Source organism: Rosa rugosa, chromosome 6 (assembly GCF_958449725.1).
Source record: "Rosa rugosa chromosome 6, drRosRugo1.1, whole genome shotgun sequence".
Lineage (NCBI taxonomy): Eukaryota > Viridiplantae > Streptophyta > Magnoliopsida > Rosales > Rosaceae > Rosa > Rosa rugosa.
Window position 1 is genome coordinate 28,983,097 of NC_084825.1, and position 16,992 is coordinate 29,000,088.

General features: G+C 40.3%; 1 protein-coding gene across 1 annotated transcript; it reads left to right on the forward strand.

The window, feature by feature from the left end:
- The first annotated feature begins 11,971 nt into the window (after positions 1–11,971).
- Positions 11,972–13,467, forward strand: LOC133716541 (uncharacterized). Its single transcript, XM_062143242.1, has 2 exons — positions 11,972–12,308; positions 12,572–13,467. Exons 1-2 carry the CDS (start codon positions 11,972–11,974, stop codon positions 13,465–13,467), a joined length of 1,233 nt encoding a protein of 410 aa, XP_061999226.1.
- Positions 13,468–16,992: the final 3,525 nt, after the last annotated feature.

Consider the following 16,992-nt stretch of genomic DNA (forward strand, 5'->3'; position numbering starts at 1 on the left):
TGTCTAAATAAATTCAATTGCTCATTTAGATATACTTTGTATTTAACTAAAGTTTGTGAAGTAAATTACAATACTTTGAATAACTCTGAGAGCTTTGTGTAGGTTTTGCATATAATAACCAAAAACAATGTTTTTGCATCTTTGTTAAACAATATTTATAGTTTTGGTCGTGGGGCTGGGAATTTCATATTTACCAAATTGTTAAAAAAGGAGAACAATGTGTAGATAACTTAGCTGATGATTTTTAGTAAATTTTTGTTATAAAGGTGTCATGTTGAAGTTGGAAATTTGTCAAATTAAGAGTATTAGAAAGAAGTTAATTTTTCATTCACTTATCAAAATCATTCTGGCCTTCCTGAATAAATACTAGTTTGTTTAATATTTGTTATGTTTTAGCTATTTGTGTCTCCAGTGAAGTGGTTATTACCCTATGTTCTTAAGCAGTTTTAGGTGCATTGCCTGTTTTGGGATAGTAGAAGATAAAACATCCAGATCAGTTTGTTCATTCTCTTCTGCATGTATAAAAGTCTCATAGACGAGCACAATTGCACAGTGGCAGAGCCACATAGGGGCACAGTGGGTCCCGTGACCCATTGACTTTTTAACTACAAATACATTATAGTTACTTTTAACAGTTGATTGCAAGTTTGGTGCAGTGGTTGGGCTATCTTATGCTACTAAAGAGGTTTATGATTCAATTCTCCATAACAGCGGTAGATACCTCTACTAGCAAGCTAGTTTTGCTATTTCACCAAGCATAAGTAACTCTCTCTTAGCGGGCCCACAAGCCATGGTGGGGCCCAACCGAGACATACACCTTGTAGCCCGATGTCCAAGCTACGCCTCGGTAGTCGGAAGCGGCCGATACCTCGCCGGAAAGCCACCTTTCCGGCCTTGCCAAGTTGCCTCCATAGTAGGCCTTTATGCACTAGAATAGTGTTGATTGCATCCCACATCTAAGAAAATGTAATTGAGAGGGGTTCCTTTACCTATAAAAGGGACCCCTCCTCACACTTAGAATCCATCCCATTACACACTTTGTAATCCCAAACACACATACTACAACATTCAAGTGGACGTAGTTTCTCGCTAAGGCGGGAAACGAACCACTATACTTCGCTTGTGTCGTTTTCTCTCTCTCTCTCTCATTCTTTATGTTAATTAGACCCCTCGGTCACTTGCATTAACATTGGCGCCGTCTGTGGGAAGCCGATACAATAGCTTCGTCACTTACCATACGTTAAGTCAGCTTAACGGTGGCTCAAAGAATTTTTTTTTTCCCTAAGTTATTCAAATCTATTGCTCACTGGGCACACATTTTCTTAATCATCACTTAATTTTGGATGATCAGTGGCTCCAGTCCAAGCTTTAACTTTGATCAATCTCAAATTTTTTATCAACGTTCTTGGCGGCAACTTATGCCAAAAGTCAAAAGTAAAGATGTAGCTTGTATGTCAATGTCAACATTACCCCATGCTCAGCGGTAAACAAAAATATATATATGTATCTCACCCTTAGCGGTAACCAAAAAAAAAAAACAGAGGATGCCAAGTTACGCTGGACACCCAGAGATATGCTCTGGCCACCCAGCTTCCCCCTCGGCACGTCTCCGCCAGACCCAGCATCTCTCGTCACCCAGCGGTTCTTGACTCTCGCCTGTCGCCAACAGGCATCAAGCATCAGCTCCAGCGCTGACAACCCAGCGCCTAGCGCGCACCAATCACAGAGCCAGTGCGCGGACCAGCCCCAACCCACCAAACACACACCGCCAGGTCTACTGCGAGCGAGCTCTACCACCAGCGGGGCTGGCGCTCCGCCAACATCAGCGATTTTCTCTTCACACCCCGACCTCACTCTTCGGGAAATCATTACAAATAAAGGAAAGCCATCAGCGGCATTTTCTTCCGCTAAGATCCATCGGCGGCAATTCTCTTCCGCTAAGCTCCATAAACGCCGAACTCGGTCAGCGGCAACACCAAACTTCCATCAGCGGCACCGCCGGGCTTCCATCAGCGGCACCACCCAACTCCAATCGCAGCACCTCTAGCTTCAGCAGCGATCACCGCTAGCCAAAATCTCCGCTAACCATCATCACCACCAGCGACAACCTCTAGCGACTCACCCATCTCGACAGAGCTTCTTGACGGAGTCAACTCACTCCTCTTGACGAAGCATCAGCTCCTCCTCTTGACGGGGTGCTGCTGCCAGCAAGGCTACCGCCAGCGAGCCCTAGCGGAGCATCAGCGAGCCTATTGATCTCCATCTCGACGGAGCTTCAATCCTCTGGGCAGAGCTTCACAAAGCCTTCCTTCTGACAAAAACTGGAAAACAGATAAGTCTCTTTCAGTGGTACAAAGCTAAAGCATATACATATGCCTATTATAATAATCTAAAAGCACCTTCACAATTAAGTGGCTACCATAAACACGACGTGTCGAGTTCTCCTTATTTCATGCTTTGCTACACATTCAATTCTCATTGACCAAGAATGTATATAATATATTATCATTGCTTGCAAAAGATGGTGACTTACTGTATTATCATTGCTTTGCTACACGTGAACATCTTAGGCACCATAAGCCTTGAATACACATGACATGCATTTGGGTGGCCCATCCGTAGCTTATGATATACATGCATATGCATATGCATATATATATGTATACATATGTATAAACCCATCTGTTAAAGCATGCTAGTTCCATGAAACCGTGACAAGTGCACATCCAACATGCTATGCCATACATGTGCTACGCACATAACCACATAACTATACAAACAAACTTGTCATATGCCCATTCAGTTTTTTGGTAATTAAAAAGCTGACGAAGGGCTCATGCTTCTGACTATATCATTTATGGGCGCGAACTTATACACACATATATATAAGCTATTGCATGTGATTTTTGTCACTTGGGCCATATACATTTACATATAAATGCTGCAATCACGGCCATGTTTCAATTGTCACCACATATAAGGAGAGTTTGCATGCTCCCTGCAAATTTGACATTCAAAATAGATGCACATATACATTTGTCGTCAACTAGCTATAAACATGGCTCATACACTTTGCTCAATTGATACATATATTCAAATAACTTGTCTATTTTATCAAAGCACTTGTGCAAGTTGCCGATGGTGATTTTACAAATCCACATATTAATCATCTATTTTGTTTCAAGGAAATTCAACTATTTCTACCGAGCATTCAACTAATTGCAAATGGTACCTCAACTACGAGTTGATGTACGTTATCGGAGCACTTTATCAGCCAAAGCAATGGAGCGTCATGCTTGGACAACTCCAACATGATTTGGGTACACACGGTGATTCCAACTCCAACTCGCTCCAAATCGACATAAGATAAATAACTATATCTTATCTTTTACGCTCTTGCAATTAGAGCCATTGCCATGATTTTACTACTTTTAAAAGCATGCCTACAACATTTCTTAGATTTGGCAACACTTTCTAGACCTTACGTGCTAGATATGCCATGCTTCTATTTAATGGCAATTTAATTAAATAAACATGTGACGCTTACTTAGACAAACTATGCCATGCTTATTTGTTGTTCATACAATTAGCAAGATTTACATGTACACTATATGTAAAATATTTTGTCTAGCCTCTTGGCCACCATATTTTGTCAATCCCTCCCCACGGGAAGGAGACCTAAACGGGTCTAAGGACTCCACGAGTCGATGGTCCACGACCAACTGCCAAGCGGTAAGGCAACGTCTCATAATGACAGTGACCGCTACGCGGCATTGCAGTCAGGCTTTTCTCCTCCGGGAAAGAGTAAAGGGACCGGTTAACGTAGCCTATGGCAACCATTGATTCGGCAGTTAATCCCCGACGCTTGAGTATCAAAGATTAGGTTCGCTACCTAACACCCACTGCTTAAACGCAGCTCCCCCCATCAAACAATTTTCCGACCATACGGAGGTCTATAGCCAGGAGTTGGGGACTCCTCGGAGGGCCTAGCAAGGGCCCACCCGAAAGGGCATAAGCGTTCGCTCCGACAAATTCTAGATAGACGACGTACTTGCACTAATTATGCTCGATACACGGCACAAAACTACGCTTTGGTATCAACCCTGCAAGAAAACCCTCCTTGACTATGGACTTCGGGGACTTGTACATACAGCCCAGCATAATTAGCAACGGTTACGTTTACGCCTCAGGGCATCACATTCGAGCTTCCCGCTCCTGCCTCAGCGGCACCGCCGAGCTCTTACGCTCTTGCCTCAGCGGCATCCCCAAGCTTCCGCTCACGAGCTTACCGCTCACGCCTTCGCGGCACCCCGACCTTACCGCTCACGCCTTCGCGGCACCCCGAACTTACCGCTCACGCCTTCTCGGCAACCCCGAGCTTTCCGCTCACGAGTTTACCGCTCACGCCTTCGCGGCACCCTGAGTTTACCGCTCACGCTTTTGCGGCACCCCGAGCTTCCGCTCACGCCTTCCCGGTACCCCAAGCTTCCGCTCACGCCTTCGTGGCACCCCGAGCTTCCGCTCACGCCATCCCGGTACCCTGAGCTTCCGCTCACGAGCTTACCGCTCACGCCTTCCCGGTAACCCTGAGCTTCCCGCTCACGCCTTCCCGGTAACCGCCGAGCTTCCCGCTCACGCCTTCCCGGCAACCCCGAGCTTCCGCTCACGCCTTCCCGGCACCCCGAGCTTCCTCTCACGAGCTTACCGCTCACGCCTTCCTGGCAACCCCGAGCTTCCCGCTCACGAGCTTACCGCTCATGCCTTCCCGGCAACCCCCGAGCTTTCCGCTCACGCCTTCCAGGCAACCCCGAGCTTTCCGCTCACGAGCTTACCGCTCATGCCTTCCCGGCAACCCTTGAGCTTTCCGCTCACGCCTTCCCGGCACCCCCGAGCTTCCCGCTCATGTCTTCCCGGCAACCCCGAGCTTACCGCTCATGCCTTCCCTGCACCCCTGAGCTTTCCGCTCACGCCTTCCCGGTACCCCCGAGCTTTCACGCTCTTGCCTCCCGGCATTCCCAAGCTTTACACTCGCATCCCCTCCACATAATACACATTAATGGAACATTGAATTCTTCTACCATTTGTCGTTTGCAACAAATTGAATTCTTTTCGCGTTCCATTAATACGAGCGAAAACCAAACAAACACAAGCGTTCGCGTATGCATCGTTCACGAAATTACAAACGCTTGCCTTCATGGCACTCATGCAACTTACACCGAGCGTAACCTCGTCAACTCGACTCGTTCATTTTCTTGTGAACACCACGCGCATCATATGTAATTCATATGCTTATTCGTGATATGTTCACACAACCATACTCGTCCTCGACTTTATACGTCATAACCGATCATACTCGGCGTCATTCATATATATACATCAACATGTATCATGCACATCATACATTAGTATATGCCAATGCATATCCGCGCAACTCACATACGTTGCCCAATACAACAAGCATTCTACGTGCGATGCTCCTATATTTGTGTTGCAGGTTAAAGAGTCCCTTCTTGCTTAAGGAGTTCGGGGACTTGTAATGGCTAGGCGCTTCTCGGACATTGTTTATGCTTGATGACTTCATGATTATAACTCCCCAACCAAGAAGCTCCTCTTACTTGGGGACTTCGGGGACTTGTAGATACCTCTACTAGCAAGCTAGTTTTGCTACTTCACCAAGCATAAGTAACTCTCTCTTAGCGGGCCCACAAGCCATGGTGGGGCCCAATCGAGACATACACCTTGTAGCCCGATGTCCAAGCTACGCCTCGGTAGTCGGAAGCGGCCGATACCTCGCCGGAAAGCCACCTTTCCGGCCTTGCCAAGTTGCCTCCATAGTAGGCCTTTATGCACTAGAATAGTGTTGATTGCATCCCACATCTAAGAAAATGTAATTAAGAGGGGTTCCCTTACCTATAAAAGGGACCCCTCCTCACACTTAGAATCCATCCCATTACACACTTTGTAATCTCAAACACACATACTACAACATTCAAGTGGACGTAGTTTCCCGCGAGAATGCATATGGCTAAGGTCTATAATTAGACATATTCGAGGAACTTGTGGTTTGAAGTCTACCACAGATGAACCTACATGCATTTATGAAGATAATGCAGCTTGTATTGAGCAAATGAAATTAGGTTTCATCAAGGGAGACAACACCAAGCATATATCGCCTAAGTTCTTTTACAATCAGCAACAACAAGCACTTCTAAATATTGAAGTGAATCAAATCCGTTCAGAGGATAATGTAGCGGACTTATTTACTAAGTCGTTACCTAAATCCACATTCGAGAAACATGTGAAGAGCATCGGATTAAGAAAGTTATCCGAACTCCCATGATTGTTGCAATCAGGGGGAGATATTGACATCAGAGGGAAGTATGATGTCTACATGTTTGATCTCGAAGAGTGAAGGACGTGTTGTGCTCTTTTTGTCCTTCGACTAGGGTTATTTTTGTCCCATAGGGTTTTTGTTACCTGGCAAGGTTTTTAGTGAGGCAACGATCAAAGCGTCATCACCAAGTTTGAGCGGCACAAGGGGGAGTGTTGAAGGATGTCGACATCATGTGTGCCTCTTCAAACTAGAGTTTAGTCATTGAGTTGTAATAGGAGAAGGTTCTAGATTACCTAGTTATGTTCGGATTCTATTACCTTTTATGTACTCTGTAATTCCCTATTTAAAGGGCTCCTATTATCAATGATAAACACACAATTCTCTCTGCAATTCCATTTTACTTAAACATCCTAGATTTTTTGCTTCATTTATTCTACACTTCATTCATTTCACCAAGTCTAATGCTGCTAAGAGTAATGTCTGCAGAAATTACATTTTCTTGAACTCTTTTTATGGATTAAACAGCATTAGTTTCAGGTATTGGTTTTCAAAACCATTAGTTGGACAAATACATTCTGCTTTAAGTCATGCTAAGATTTTGGGAGCACTAGCAGATTTGTTGTTTTAGATTAGTGGGAGCTAGGCCTAAATATTGATATTCTGAATCTTTAAATTTAATTTTACTGCTGCAAACTTCATTGAACTTTAGATCAGTTAACATTAACTTTTGAAGTTCCTATTTTAGTATTTTGTTATGCAACCTTAAGTAGAAGTGCTGAATTTCCTGCATATATTATCCTACTCGAGTGACAAGCTACTTCAGATAGCATTATTAATTTGCAGATATATTAACACATGTTGATGAAACTTGTGTTGAGCTTCTTTAGAAGCCTTAAGTTGTAGGTTCTTTGGTTAGAAGAATCCTTATGAATGGATCATGCATTATTTACTTATATTACAGATTATTACTGTAAGTAATTTGAAGTTTAATGTACAACATATGGCTCCTGTGCTCCGTGAAAGGTTATATTATAATTGCAGGGTGCTGATGCTTAGTTAAATGTTTGATTTCCTGCAGTTTAATATGATCAATCATAGAATCACTGAGTTTAAGGATGGTTTGATGCTTCTAGCTTGTCTATGTGCACGCTTCATAATAACTACATCTGATACAGAATGAACATTGATATATAGTCCAAGTAGGAGACGGTAAAAATTAATGTGGACTTATCAATATTCACTATGAACCACGACAACTTAACTACCTTATTTGCAGAATAAGTAGTTAGACTATGCTTGAATTATTCAACTTATTGACATTTTTACTATGTATAATCAGTACTGAATATGTATCTATATTGTCGATTACTTAAGAGTTTTTCTATTGGAACCTCTAAATTTACTCACTTGACCTCTATGCTTTTTACACATTTTATCAAATTTTCAAATACTAAATTTACTCACTAAACCTCACTAAACTTCCTCAAATAACCTCACTCATATAATTTGCAAACAAATTATTATCTTTAAAATAAAAAATTTAGTCATTTCAATGATTTAATCACTCTATAAATCTTAACTAAATATACATTTCTTAATCAAAATTGAGTTTCAAAAATTAATGTCTAATCAATAAGAAAATGCCATGAACTATTATTTTTTTTTTAATTTTTTTTTTTCTATTTTAGCTGTGTAAAAAAAAAAAATCATTCGTTTTTTAATGTTTATTTTTTTCTGTATTTTTTGTACCACATGATTAATTATTTAAATATTTTTGTTTTTTTTTTTTAAGTTTTTTTTTTTTTTTGCAAATATAATGGATTGGCTTAGATTTAGGTCATAAATCATAAGAGGATTTATTTTGTTTTCCCTCACCAATATGCGTTCAACATATATATCATACATTTTTATGTCACATGATCTTAATCATATTTTTAAGGGAATTTTTATATACACATCCCAATTTGTTTAATACACACCCCAGTTTTTTGAATAATTTTAAATCTCAAATTTACCCTCTTCTCAAATAATACAGAAAAAAAAAATATGGGTTCACCAGAAGAACACAGCGAGTCGACCAACAAGAAATCATGCCAAAATTCATTGGCAAAGAAGAGATTTAAAAACAAACTATTAGCATCTAATAGAAACCTAAACGGTTTTTAGTTTCCTCTACGCAGCAGTATCTATCTTGAAGAGTTGTAGATGTTGTTGTCTTATTGATCAAGCTCAAACCTTCAAAACTCTTTATATTACAGTACATACAAGAACATATAATGTTCGGTCATCATTTCATTTGGAATAGTGGCAAATAAACAAAAGGCATGCACTAGGAGCTTGAGCATTGGAAGAACTTCAGATCAAAGGACCAAAATAATAGTATTGAATTGGAAGAAATTCAATAATCAATCATTAATCAAAGAAAAACAAAACATAGACTGGGATGGAAGAGAAAAAAGAGAGGAAGAGAATAGGTTGTTATTGCAATTACTGTATAAATCGGAAGAAAGATAAGGGATTGCAGTTGGGTATAGAGACAGAGGAAAGGGAAGGGTAAAAAAAGAAAAATTGGAGCAAAAATGACAAAAATATGTTGACGGGTGTGTATTAAGAAAAAATGGATGTGTATTTATAATTACTCTATTTTTAATTCTTATTAAATATATATGAATGCTTAATGAGTATGTAGTGAAATTGGAAAATGAAAATAGATAAGGAATACAATCTAAAATTATTGAATTGGAAAGTCTACATAAAATAAATATAATATTTTTTTGGTATAATTATTGTCCTTAATAGTCATTTTATAGTAGGTTATGTATGTTTTGGTATAATTATTATCCTTAACAGTCATTTTATAGTAGGTTATGTATGTCATTTAATAATTCATAATAGAGTGAGGTCAAGTGAGCAGATGTGGGATTTTGAGTAAGTAAAAACCTAAGCACCGTCAGAGCCTCTCTCTGTGCGACGCCGTAAACCACCGCGCCTTGGGGTGGCACCATCCTCTTCGATCATGCTACAGGGCAGTGTCCTCGTTTGGAACTGTCGAGGAATTGTAAACACAGAAACACAAAGAGCTCTCATCGATCTCGTTCAAGCAAAGAAACCTTGCCTCATCTTTCTTTCAGAAACCCTAGCCTGCAAGGGTTTAATTGACTCACTCACCAACCGTTTGGGATTTAAGGGAAGCTTCTGTGTCGATCATGAAGAGGATTCACAGGGGCTAGCTATCCTATGGAATGATGATATTCATGTGAACCTGCGAACACACTCTGCGCATCATATTGATGCAGAAATCAATAGGCCAGGAGAAGCAATGTGGCGTTTTACTGGTATTTATGGCTTTGCTGCTAGGGGAAGCAGAGATCATACCTGGGTCTTGATTGACGATCTTGCAGCGGAAGGCTGTCACCTACCATGGCTTATGGCAGGAGACTTTAATGAGGTTATGTCGCCGAATGACAAGTCAGGAGGCCCTCCTAGGGCAGCAGCAGCCATGGCAAAGTTTCGATATATTATGTCAAACTCTGGTCTGATTGACATGGGGTTTGTAGGCAACCGGTTTACTTGGGCAAACAAGTTCACAAAGAAGCGTCTAGATAGGAGTTTCCAATCTGCCCAATGGAGAAGTCGCTTCCCATTCAGTAGAGTTCTAACATTGTATCCCAATGAATGAGACCATAGTCCATTACTTGTGGAAATCAGTACTGATCGAATTCGAAATCAAAGGGGTTCAAGATGATTTCCTTTTGAAGAGATTTGGTATGGGAATGAAGAGTGTAACGCCATAATCCAGAAAGAATGGGCAACACCTACAACGGGAAATACTCTCAGGCAATTGGGCCAGAAAATAAAACAAGCTGGGAAGAAGCTAATGCAGTGGCATCATACGGATTTTGATAAACAAAAAGTGGAGATGAGAGTAATACAGGAAAAGTTGAATGATCTTATGAAGCTGCCTTATTCTCCTGAACAATATGAAGAGCAACGTGAATTGCATGTCAGATATAGCACTTTACTTGCACTACAGGAGAAGTATTGGCGTCAACGGTCACGAACGTTATGGTTGCGTGATGGAGATAGAAACTCTGCTTTCTTCCATAGACGTGCGAGTAACAGGAAGAGTCGCAATACAATCAAGGGACTTGTAGATGAAAATGGAGTATGGCAAACTGAGCCCTCTGAAATCCATAATCTCCTCATGCAATACTTCACTGACGTATTCACTACTGAAGGTACAGACGTTGAAGCAATTAGAGAAGTAATGGCTGCAACTCCGGTCAAGGTTACTGAAGAAATGAATGCTGACCTAATCAAGCAGTATACATATGAAGAAATCAAAAAGGCTCGATCTTTTCCAAATGCATCCATCCAAAAGTCCGGGTGCAGATGGTATGACTCCTTTCTTCTATCAAAAATATTGGGATGTAGTCAGTTTTGATGTATACACTGCTGTTTGTAATCTGCTTACAAATGGAGAGGTTTGGAATGAATCTAGTTTCACTCATCTGTGCTTGATTCCCAAAATAAAGGATCCTAAAGATGCGACGCATTTTAGACCTATTGCATTATGCAATGTTATTTGCAGAATTAGTTCAAAAGTGGTTGCTAACAGACTGAAGCAATGGTTGCCTGAGATAATATCTCCTCTACAAAGTGCGTATGTACCTGGCAGATTAATATCTGATAATACACTTGTTGCAACGGAAGCAACACACTTTATGCATCAACTTCGAAATCAGGAAACAGGTTTCTTCTCTCTTAAGCTAGACATTAGCAAAGCATATGATCGATTAGAATCGAATTTTCTACATGAAATGCTAACCAAGTTGGGTTTTGAATTAAAGTGGATACAAATGATTATGAATTGTGTTACTTCAGTTCATTATGCAATTCTAATTCAGGGACGTGTCTGCTCAGATTTTTCCTACTCGAGGCATCAGACAGGGAGATCCCTTGTCACCATACCTCTTCATATTATGTGCTGAAGGTTTATTAGCATTAATTTCCAAGGCAGTGGTGACAAATAACATAGCTGGTCTCACCATGTGTCCCCACGCTCCGACGCTTCATCATCTGTTTTTTGCAGATGATAGTATTATGTTTGGCACTGCAACTGAACATGAGTGCATTCAGTTTAGAAGAGTGTTAGATACTTATGAAAAAGCGTCAGGGCAGAAGGTGAATTTTCAAAAAAGTAGTGTCGTATTCAGCAATAATGTTAAGCAGGAAGAGCAACTGAAATTGGCATCTCTTCTTGAAGTGAAATGTGTCAAAGAGCATGATAGATACTTGGGGTTGCCCCTCCGAGTTGGAAGATCAAAATCAGCAAAGTTTGCTTACATCAAAGAAAAGTTGACCAAAAAGCTTATCAGCTGGAAGTCAAAAATTCTGAGTTCAGCAGGAAAATAAATTTTGATCAAAGCAGTAGCCCAGACGATGCCTCTTTATGCCATGAACTGTTATTTATTACCGAAGGGTCTCTGTGATGATATCCACCAACTTTGTGCTTCTTTCTTTTGGGGTGACAATGAAGGAAAAAAGAAGATTCACTGGAGAAGCTGGGAAAGGCTTTGTTTCACAAAGAATGAATGAGGTATGGGCTTCAAAAATATATATGCATATAATTTAGCTATGCTGGCAAAACAAGGATGGAGAATTCTCTCCAATCCTGTTTCTCTTATTGCTAGATTATTCAAGGCCAGATACTTTCCAGCCTGTTTCTTTTGGGAAGCTGAACTTGGAGATGCTCCATCCTTCTCTTGGAGAAGCATTTTACAAGGAAGACCAGTGCTAAAAGCAGGAGTTCAATGGCATGTTGGGGATGGAAATAACATCAATATTTGGTGTGATAAATGGATTCCAAGCTGCCCACAGTATCGCATTCAGAAGCCACCAAACACCAATTTGGAAGTTGTAGCAGACCTTATTGATGCTAGAGCGCGGGTTTGGAACACACTGAAAATTAGAGGTACTCTCCCTTATGATATTGCTGAAAAAAAATACTCTGTATTCCGTTGAGTAGAAGAAACATGAAAGATACTTTCTTTTGGAGACCTGAAAGCAAAGGTTTCTTCTCTGTTAAGTCTGCTTATTGGATTGCTCGAGAGAAGGTGTTAGAAAATGTGCTTACATCCTCATCTCATGGAAACCCTTATCATGTTTTGTGGAAAAGAATTTGGAGAGCACATGTTCCAAGAAAGGTACAAATTTGTATCTAGTGTGCATCCCAAGATCTTCTACCTACAAAAGCAACATTACTCCATAAGGGTTATACTGGGGACACTGATTGCCTACTATGTCCTGCAACATTTGAGGATAGAGCGCACATTTTTTGTAAGTGTCCTACAGCCCAAACAATCTTATCAGCTCCTCCTTTCAATCTGCAAGCTAGTCTGTTGCCACGTCTAAACTTCATTGAGTGGATGCTAGAGCAAGCTATAAACCTAAAGCATGACACTTTCGAGAAGTTGCTTATGATATTGTGGGCATTGTGGAAGAACAGAAACAATAAATTCTGGGATGGTTGTGCCCAAACATCTACTGATATTGTGTTCAGCTCCTTCTCTTGGTTGGATGAGTTTAGAAAGGCACGACATGATGCTGCTGCCAAGCCAGTTAAAATGCAAAAGAAAACATGGAAGCCTGACCCCGAAAAGCGATGGAAGCTAAATGTTGATGGTAGTTTTTTACCAAACCAAACGAAAGGGGGTCTAGGAGGAGTCCTGCGTGATGGGGATGGATGTTTCAAAGCTACATTTACGCAGCCAGTACACCATGTTGATAGTGCCAAACAGGTAGAACTCCTAGCAATCAAAGAAGGTTGGCAACTGTTACAATCTTTGAAGGTGCAATCTGTGGTGATAGAGTCTAATTGCCTGGAAGTTACTTTGGATATCGAAAACCAAAGGTATGATCTGATTGATTATTCTGCAATTATTGATGATATAAGGATGACTATGGTGTGCTTCCCAGGAGTGCAGATTTGTTTTGCTCCTAGAACTTGTAATGCAGTAGCTTATAGGCTAGCTAGTATAGCTTTTGATGATAACTATACATCAGTTTGGATTGATAAGGTTCCAGAATGCATTCTCGACGTTTTACAATCAGATTGTAATCAGCCGACTTGAGGCTTCTTTCAAGAAAGATAATTATTCGATTAAAAAAAAAGTGAGCAGATTTGGAGGTCCTAATAGAAACTACCATTACTTAATTATTGTTTTAGGATATTGAAAGCAAAGAGGGAATTGGGAGAATAGATGATCTTTCATTGATAATAGGAGCCTCTATATATAGGGAGTACAAGTACATAATCTTTGAATACAAGGAATCCTATTCTAATTAGAACTAGCAATCTAGAACAATCTTCTTCTATTACTACAATAGAAAGTAATCATAGTTTGGTAAGGCACACATCACTCCCCCTTGTGCCGTTCAAACATGATGTCATCATAACACCATGGTGCTTCAAACGTTGCCTCTTTAAAAACCTTGCTCCAGTAATAAAAACCCTGTGGGACAAAAACAACCTCGAGGAGGAGAAAAAGAGTACAACACGCCCTTCACTTCTCAAGATCGAACATGTAGACATCATGCCTCCCCCTGATGTTGAGAGCTCCCCCTAATTGGTACAAACATGGGAGTTCGAATAATTTTCTCATTCCAATGCTCTTCACATGTTTCTCGAAGGTGGATTTAGGTAACGACTTAGTGAATAAGTCCACTACATTATCCTTAAATCGAATTTGATTCACCTCAATCTTTAGAAGTGTTTGTTATTGGTGATTTAAAGAACAACTTACGCGATATATGCTTGGTGTTGTCGCCCATGATGAAACATTGCTTCATTTGTTCAAAGCAAGCTGCTTTATCCTCATAAATGCATGCAGGCTCATCTGTGGTAGACTTCAAACCATATGTTCTTCGAATGTGTGCAATTATGGACCTCAACCATATGCATTCATGAACTGCTTCATGAAGAGCAATAATCTCTCCATGATTCGAAGAAGTAGCGACAAGGGTCTGCTTTGTAGACCTCCAAAAATATAGCGGTGTTTCCCATGGTAAAGACATAACCAGTTCCTGAACGACCTTTGTGTGGGTCAGAGAGTACCCAGCATCAGCAAAACCTTCCAAAACACTAATCTTGTTTTGGGATGGGGATAAAGGACGCAGGCTAGTGTTGGCGGTGTTCTTGGTGTGTGATGGTCCGAATCCATCATCCATCAGTAGGATAGAACAAGCTCATATATATCGTACCTTTTAAGTATCGAAAGATATCTTTTACACCAATCCAGTGACATCGCGTTGGTGCAGAGCTATATCTAGCTAACAATTTCACAACAAATGAGATGTCTGGTCTTGTGCATTGAGCAAAATACAATAATGCACATATTGTACTTAAGTAGGGCACTTCTGCCTCTACACTACAACAATTTCCAGCATTAGTGACCAATGGAGTAGTCACAAAAACTAGCAATTTTGGTCACTAATTGTGTTTAGTGACCAAAAAAAGGTGGTCACTATAAGTCCGTCAGTAATTATATATAGTGACCACTTACAATACTTGGTCACTAAAATCAAAACTTTTAGTGACCACTAGATTCTGGACACTGATAGTAATAGCGTCAGTGACCAATTCTTTGGTCACTGAAGGGGTCAAATATAGTCACTAAAAGCATTATTTGGTCACTAAACATCAGTCACATACCTATATTAGTGACCATTTCAACCGGCCACTAAAACATTGGTCATAAAAAAAAAATATAAATCTGCAAATAAAAGCCTTTCTAGGCCTTTTAATATTTGGTCTCCTATACACTTGAACATATGTAAATTAACATCATAGGTCCTTCTCAACCAAGTATTTCTCAAATTTGCAAGGCCACTACGGAAAGGTCTATATCTGCTCAGAAAGTCACAAGAGAAGATTTGGAATAATACAACCATGTATTACCTAGGAGCAACTGATCCACGCCTCCATTCAGATTCTAGCTAGTGAAGGAAGAACTGCTGCTTTTTGCACTGCTGTACAGATCACATTAATAGCAATAGCACAATTCCGTTCCTATGTTTCTGGATATGCACAAGATAGATCTCCAAAGGCTATTTTACCCTTGAATCTGCCTACAGCAGGATCAAGGAATGGCTCTAGCATCTCTAAAAGAAACAATATCCTGTGTTTAAGTTCCTGAAAACATAGAAAAGTACACAATAGAGTAGCTAAATAGCAAGATTTCATTAACTTCACAAATAAACCAAGCTTTTGTGCACTTCTAAATCTCAACAATACCAAGATCATATCGACAATGACATTACAAAATGTTGACACTGTAATAGCATTACTACAGAATTGATGCCATCATCCTTCGAACAAAAAGTATCATTTTAGGATCAAGACTACAGACAATCATGGGCGTGCTTGAAGGCCTGCCATTGTCAAAATGCCTAAGCATCCATCAACACGGTGCTCAAGTTCCAAACCGAGGCAAAATCGTGTTCTCTCAAGATCCTTCATCTCAAACTCGGATTTCAAGTGTTCAGTGGTTTCCATCAACTCATCAAGGGTTCCAATTCATCAACATAAATCATGGCAATTGCAAATCCAGATCTTGTCATGGAAACGCGCAGGCATAATTGAACTTATCCCTTCACAATCAAGTAGTCACTTAGTGAGCGTTTGGCATATGTTCTATTCTATAATATTTGGCTTAGATGCATGGTTAGGAGCTTGATTAACTCTTGAATGTGTAGATGAGCATGTCTAGAACAAATTAGGGGATCTAATCACTTCTCTAATTTATGGCTAAGACACTTGGTTAGAACATGGTTAGTTACAATACCAATTTCGATTGCCGTATTGGCTAGCTTGGAAGCCTTGATTCTAGAACTCTTTGCCTTTTGATGCAACTAGAGGCCCTAACAAGACTCTAGATTGTCCCAATTGAGTTTCTAAGACCCTTGATCCGGAGTAGGAATACCCTTTAAGAAATCTAATCACCCATGAGCCTTGAAAAGCCTTGGGTACGGTTCTTAATGCCATCATGAATTGAGTGACCATTGTCGGAACATATTTGTGCATTGAATTTGGCTAGGAGGATACCCTAGTGACCTAATTTCCATTTCTTGATTTGTTTTTATTATCTTTATTTTTAGTTACAATTTTAATTTCAATTGTCAATTTTATTTTTCGCAATCAAAACCAACTTCACAAACCACTTTCATTGTCCATATCATTTGATTGTGAGCTTCCGCATTTATTTGTAGTTCTCTTGACCCATTTTAGGCTTGGTTGTTCCGAGCCGGGCATGTCAATAGCTTGGTGCTATTTTTCTAGGTTTATTTGTTAATTGTTTGTGACTTAGCAATCGGCATAATCAAGGATTGGAGTTAGCGTTTCAATCCCCGTGGTACGATAATTTCGGGTCCAAATATTTTCCTTTTCTTTGATTACCGTGTCTTTATTGCGCGTAAGTTGCATTTAAGCCCCAAACTAGGCTCGTCTCTTGATTAGAGCCTATGATTTTATTTTTATCTCACCTAGATCCACCTTAGGGGGATTTCACCTCATTTGGATCCGCTTTGAGGAGATTTCACTTCACTTTGATCCACCTTGAGGGGATTTCACCTTATTTGGATCTACTTTGAGGAGATTT

Bases quoted from the DNA above. Each gene is read 5' to 3' on its own strand.
- LOC133716541 (XM_062143242.1), top strand. From the start codon at position 11,972: ATGCTGGCAAAACAAGGATGGAGAATTCTCTCCAATCCTGTTTCTCTT. The intron at 12,309-12,571 runs GTACTCTCCCTT...GTGCATCCCAAG, and splicing joins GAACACACTGAAAATTAGAG to ATCTTCTACCTACAAAAGCA.